General features: G+C 42.5%; 1 protein-coding gene across 1 annotated transcript in view; it reads right to left on the minus strand.

Annotated features, from left to right (window-relative positions):
- ZBTB37 (zinc finger and BTB domain containing 37) overlaps positions 1-7115 on the minus strand; it is a 15554-nt gene that overhangs the window by 5134 nt on the left and 3305 nt on the right. The window contains exon 3 of the mRNA XM_021711302.1: positions 5956-6055. Within this exon, the coding sequence (XP_021566977.1) occupies positions 5956-6055 (100 nt within the window). The remainder of the gene's footprint in view (positions 1-5955; positions 6056-7115) is intronic.

The raw sequence follows: 7115 nt of genomic DNA on the forward strand, positions 1-7115 counted from the left end.
CCAAGTTGCCCAAGCTGGTCTTGAACCTCAGGCAATCCTCTCACCTCTGTCTCCCAAAGTGCTGGGATTACAGGCGTGAGCCACTGTGTCCAGCTTACAAAGTATTTTTTCAACAATAAAATATCACTAGAATTTAATCAACTATATTTATATGATCGAAATTAAGAAGTTTATAAAATTACCTGAAAGTGAATAAGAAATAAACTCTGTCAAATTAGCTATTTAAAGCTACATTTTTTTCTTAAAAACTAATTTAAAGTACCCTTCTACAAACTCAGCAAACCGTCTTTTAAGACTCATATCAAAGAGCCGAGGAAGAATTAACATTAATGTGACATGAAAGAGTGGCTACCATTGGACTCTGGGCTCTGGCGATCCTTCTGCCTCAGCCTTCCAAGTAGCTGGCAGGCACACGCTACCACACCCAGCTAATTTTTTTTTATTATTTTAGAGATGAGGTCTCGCCAAGTTGCCCAAGCAGGTCTCGAACCCGTGGGCTCAGGCAATTCACTCACCTCAGGCTCCCAAAGAGCGAGATTACAGGCTGAGCCACCGAGCCTGGCCTCTTTTTAAAGATTTTTACACTTGACTTTATTTTCAACTGAAGTAACAAATACTGAAGTAAAATTTTTCTCCCTCATCTATTTTTTTTTAACTCCAAGACATTTTCATTTTGTGAATATTTCCACAAATTACCTGAATGACGGAAAGTTTGACCACTGAAGCTGTCAATGCCAAGTTTCAAAGAGGGATTCTCAGGAAAGCTCACATGGTCCTTAAAAGGATGGTGGTAGGCGAGAAGATATGACCATATTAAATCAGCACGGGCCTACAATCCCAGTACTTTGGGAGGCCAAGGTGAGAGGTTTGCCTGAGCCCACAGATTTGAGACCAGCTGGGACAACTTGGTGAGCCCTCATCTCTACAGTAAATCAAAAAATTAGCCGGGCATGGTGGTGTGTGCCTGTAGTTGCAGCTACTTGGAAGACCGAGGCAAAAAGATCACTTGAGCCCAACAAGTTGAGGCTATGGTGGCCGTGAGTGTGCCACTGCACTCCAGCCTGGGTGACAAAGTGAGACTCTAAAAAAAAAAAAAAAAAAAAAAGTAAAACAAACTCCTATTAATTGGGAACCTGATAGGACAGTGTCAGAGAAACAAAGATCAGAAAACCGTCTCTACCTTCAGATTATTTACAGTGACACAAAATAAATTGTAAATAAAAAAGCAACTTATATGAGTCTAGATAATTAGAAAAAAATCATATTGTATCATATTACTATAATGTTTTAAAAAGGAAAGATCAAGCCGGGTGTAGTGGCTCATGCCCGTATCTCCAGCACTTTGGGAGGCAGAGGCAAAAGAATTGTCTGAGTTCAGGGGTTCGAGATCAGCCTGAGCAACATGTCAAGATCTCGTCTCTAAGCCGGGCTCGGTGGCTCAGCCTGTAATCCCATGCTTTTGGGAGGCTGAGGTGAGTGGATTGCCTGAGCCCATGGGTTCGAGACCCACCCGGGCAACTTGCCGAGACCTCATCTCTACAATAAACCAAAAAATTAGCCGGGCGTGGTAGCACGTGCCTGTAGTTCCAGCTACTTGGAAGGCTGAGGCGGAAGGATCGCCGGAGCCCAGCAGATCGAGGCTGCGGTGGCCGGGAGCGGCCACTGCACTCCAGTCTGGGCGACAGAGTGAGATTCCAACTCAAAAAAAAAAAAAAAGATCTCGTCTCTACAATAAATCAAAAAAGGTGGTGGCACATGCCTGTGGTTCCAACTACTTGGAAGACTGGGGCAGAAAGATCACCTGAGGCCAGCAGTTCGAGGCTGTGGTGGCTGTGAGCGTGCCACTGTACTCCAGCCTGGGCAACAGAGTGAAACTTGAACCCCCTCCTAAAAAACATGAAAAAAAAAAAAAAAGGAAAGACCGAGGAGGACCAGGTTAGTTAGGAGAGAACTAGGAGTTGAGCTTTGGTTGAACCCAGACACATGGAAAGAATGAGGCATCTCTCAGATTCAAGACACAGAGAGGAGTAAGTTTAATGTGATTCTGACACATGCAGCACATCTACCTGTCTGAGATAATGAATGCTGATGAGTGATGGAAGGGTTGAATTAGAATGATTAAAAATTACATGAAAATTAGTTTAAGTATTTTAACCTTCACGTAGTAGGTAAAAAAAAGGCTGAAGACTGTTTTTAAGTAAAGGAGCAACTTCAGTAGCCTAGTTCAACTGAATTATCCCTATCATCAGAAAGTTCTTAAAGTCTATCAAAATTCATTCTTACTGTAATGCAGTCCTTTCTCTATTTCGGTTCTCTGTGACGGGAAAAATATCTGGGGAACAATTTCGTCATAATAAACTTCCATATGTGTTGAGGCATATATATCACCCTTAAGATCACCTCCACACAATATTATTTCTTTTTTCCTAATTTTTTTTTTTTTTTGAATAGGAGTCTCACTCTGTAGCCCATAATGGAGTGCAGTGGCATGCTCACAGTCACTGCAGCCTCGACCTGCTGGGCTCAAGTAATCCTTCTGCCTCAGCCATTCTTTTTTTGTTGTTTTTTGGTTTTTTGTTGTTTTGTTTTGTTTTTTTTGAGTTGGAGTCTCACTCTGTCGCCCAGACTGGAGTGCAGTGGCCGCTCTGGGCCACCACAGCCACGACCTGCTGGGCTCTGGCGATCCTTCCGCCTCAGCCTTCCAAGTAGCCGGAATTACAGGCATGCGCTACCACGCCCGGCTGATTTTTTGATTTAGTGTAGAGATGAGGTCTCACTGCCCAGGCGGGTCTCGAACCCATGGGCTCAGGCAATTCACTCACCTCAGCCTCCCAAAGGCGCAGGATTACAGGCTGAGCCACCAAGCCCGGCATGCCTCAGCCTTTCAAGTAGCTGGAACTACAGGTGTGTGCCACCACACCCAGCTAATTTTTTGATTTATTGTAGAGACGAGGTCTCGCCAAGTTGCCCGGGCTGGTCTTGAACCCCTGGGCTCAGGCAATCCTCTTGCCTCTGCCTCCCAAAGTGCTAGGATTCCAGGTGTAAGCCACCGTGCCTAGCTCTTACTTTTTAAATTTCGTTTTATTTGTTTATTTTTAGAGATAGAGTCTAACTGTCACCTAGGCTGGAGTACAGTGGTGTAATCATAGTTCACCGCAGCCTTCACCTTCTTGGCTCAAGCAATCCTCCCAACTTAGCCACCTGAGTAGCTGGGACTACAGGTTTGCACCACTATACCCAATTAAATTTTTTTTTTTTGGTAGAGACAGTGTCTCACCATGTATCCCAGGCTGGTCCTATTTCTTCATAGCCTGTACATTTTGCTTCAACCAGATAAATATTCTTGCAGAATTCCATTTCTTACCCCTATCCCATCTACATATAGACTAAATTATCTCTTCCTTTTTTTTTTTTTTTTGAGTTGGAGTCTCACCCTGTCGCCCAGACTGGAGTACAGTGGCCGCTCCCAGCCACCGCAGCCTCGACCTGCTGGCTCTGGCGATCCTTCCACCTCAGCCTTCCAAGTAGCTGGAATTACAGGCGCGCATTACCACGCCCGGCTAATTTTTGATTTGTTGTAGAGATGAGGTCTCACCAAGTTGCCCTGGTGGATCTTGAACCCGTGGGCTCAGGCAATCCACTCACCTCAGCCTCCCAAAGTGCTGGGATTACAGGCTGAGCCACCCAGCCCGGCTCTTCCTAACTTCTTTAAAAACTACATTTAAAATTCCTTAATAGGCCGAGCATGGTAGCTCACACTGGTAATCCTAGCACTTTGGAAGGCTGATAAAAGAGAATTACTTGAGCCCAGGAGTTTAAGAACAGCCTGGATAACACAGCGCAACTTTATTTCTACAAAAGAATTTTAAAATTTGACTGGGCATGGTGGCGCATGCCTGTAGTCCCAGTTACTTGAGAGGCTGCGGCAGAAGGATTGCCTGAGTCCAGGGGGGTTGATGCTGAAGTGAGCCATGATCATGCCACTGCACGCCAGCCTGGGCATAAGAGTGAGACTCCAACTCCAACTCAAAAAGAAGGAAAGAAAGAAAGAAAAAAAAGCTGAAGGTCTATCTCATTACTGTAATTATAGTCATGCCCTGTATAACAATGTTTCGGTCAATGATGGTGGTTCCATATGATCATAATACCATTTTTTTTTTTTTTGAGTTGGAGTCTCACTCGGTCGCCCAGACTGGAGTGCAGTGGCCGCTTGCGGCCGCCGTTTGCAGCCACTGCAGCCTCGACCTGCTGGGCTCCGGCGATCCTTCCGCCTCAGCCTTCCAAGTAGCTGGAACTACAGGTGTGTGCTACCATGCCCGGCTAATTTTTTGATTTATTGTAGAGATGAGGTCTCATCAAGTTGCCCAGGCGGTTCTCGAACCCGCGGGCTCAGGCAATTCACTCACCTCGGCCTCCCAAGGGGCGAGATTACAGGCTGAGCCACTGAGCCTGGCCTACTGTGCCTTTTCTATCTCTAGATACATACATACTTACCATGGTGTTACAGCTGCCTACAGTATTCAGTACAGTAACATAATGTAACAGGTTTGTAGTTTATCTGTGGCAACTACACTAAGTTTTTGTAGGTACACTCTATATTTGCATAATGACAATGGCCTAACAGTGCATTTCTCAGAACACATCCCCTTTGTTAAGCAACACATGACTGTATTTGCATAACAGGCACCTTTGAACTGTTATCATAACATGTTTGAAACATGAGGAGAAAAATGGCCCTAATTACACGAGTAAACTTACTTTTCCTCCAAGTTCCTAACATTTCTCTAATATCTTATCAAAACTAAAAAATATAGTTTGGAACAACATCTTGCTGCTGTTACTATACCATGTACAAAGTAAATATTTGGTGGTTTAGATAAAAATTAAATAAGATGCTAACAGTATAATACAGAGGCTAAAAAAAATTAGCTATACAACTTAATCCACCAGCATTCCCTTTTTAAAGGTAAAAGTGTTTACAATTTATTTTGTTCTATTTAGTGAGTTCATCACCTTTTAAAAAAATTAATCTTCAATGATACAGACCTGTGAGAAAAAACAAACAAAAATATCAACCAACTACTTATACTAGTTGCTAAGGAGAGTAACAAAGAAAATAGAAAAAAAGACATCATTATTATCCTTTCTAGAACATGCTAGTCTACCAAAAAGTTTCAGGAGGAAAAGAAATGGAAAGCTACAAGCATATAAATAGCAAACACACAACAAAAATGCATAAGCAATTTGTTTATAAATAATACTATAAGCCGGGCTCGGTGGCTCAGCCTGTAATCCCGCACCTTTGGGAGGCTGAGGTGAGTGGCTTGCCTGAGCCTGCAGGTTCGAGACCCGCCTGGGCAGCAAGGCCTCATCTCTACAATAAATCAAAAAATCAGCCAGGCGTGGTAGCACATGCCTGTAATTCCGGCTACTCAGAAGGCTGAGGTGGAAGGATTGCCGGAGCCCAGCAGGTTGAGGCTGCAGTGGCTGGGAGCGGCCACTGCACTCCAGTCTGGGCGACAGAGTGAGACTCCAACTCAAAAAAAAACAACAAAAATAATAATAATACTATAAATTAGTAAGTATGTATACATATGTAGAGTTATACCCACACACATATAAAACCAGACTCTTTTCATTCCAGGTCCCAAATTACCTGTATGTAGTTTTCAGGGGTTATTTTTATTACTCTCAGGTTTATAGACTGGTTCCTATAATCAGAAAAGAGTTCCACAATCTAGTTATCTTTTTCTACTTCCCAAACGCTGCTGACACCAAAACAGTGTATTTTCTGCATGCTCACAAGCATGCTCACAAGCAATCAAATACAGTATTTCTATAACAGGGCCATGGTTACCTTTCCTACATCTTTCCTCTCTTATTCATTATATTCTGATCACACACAGTGAAAATTCCTGCAAACACCACAGCAATCTTAAGTCCACGACTACATACCTGGGAGCTAGGTTGCTTAGGCTCATCCATTCTCCCAGGAGACTCACTTCTGGCTCTGTGTCTCTCAGTCAAGGGAATAACACTGCCAGAGGGGCTAAATCTGTAGGAAGAGGAACATAAAGGAGACTAACAGAGAAGTACTGTGAAAGAACTTAAAAATAGTGACATCTCTCCTCTTTGTTCTATGTTTGAGGAAGAGGGAACAAGCCAAACAAAAGGTAACTGAGAAATACTTTCACAGGGTCAATACAGAATCTGATTTGAAATAAGGTAAGAGAGGCTTGCCCTAGTAAATTTGAGAAACACAAAATAACACAGCAGATAGACTATATGAAGTGTAGAAGTTAAAGCTTTCTATCCTTAAATAAGTACCAGGAGACCATAAAAAAATTAATATTGTATCTATAACTTTGTTTCATCTATGTAACGATGAGAGTTTTGGTTGTTTCTTTCCCCAGCCTTATGATAACCTGTTATATATTTCAGATTATTGATACAGATCATGGAGATTAAAAACCTTTGTACATAAATTGATATGACTTCTGTTACAGTTCTAACATAGGAGGACAACATTGCCAACGTAGGGGACAATAAGTTCTGCACTCAAGAATAATTTAATGACACAAGAAGAAAAATACTCAAATCAAGACCACCTGAAGTGGATACAATACATACAATCTGAATGTCTGTGACACATTTTTTTCTTAAGACCAGTTGTAAGCCAAAATAGCTTCTTAGTTTTCATTGCTCATATGGTCAATTTTAATTTATCTTTTAAGATTGGCAAAGAATAAACATTACCAATCTAAATTATTATTTCTTTCTTTCAATTGAGACTTTCCAACTGCCTTAGATTAAAACTCATGCAATTTCCACCAAAAAGAAATGTTCTAACAAACACAATATATTAGAAAGAGGAAAGTGAGGCACAAGGCATAGTAGCACTGGTGAAAGAAAGAGGAGACTCTCAAGCCTGTCATCCACTCTCAAGCAGCAGTCATCCACGAAAGAAAACAGGAAGATGAGCCGGGCTCGGTGGCTCAGCCTGTAATCCCGCACTTTGGGAGGCTGAGGTGAGTGGACTGCCTGAGCCCGCGGGTTCGAGACCCACCCGGGCAACTTGGTGAGACCTCATCTCTACAATGAATCAAAAAATTAGC

This window comes from Carlito syrichta, unplaced genomic scaffold (assembly GCF_000164805.1).
Source record: "Carlito syrichta isolate Samal-C Ts95f unplaced genomic scaffold, Tarsius_syrichta-2.0.1 Scaffold302029, whole genome shotgun sequence".
Lineage (NCBI taxonomy): Eukaryota > Metazoa > Chordata > Mammalia > Primates > Tarsiidae > Carlito > Carlito syrichta.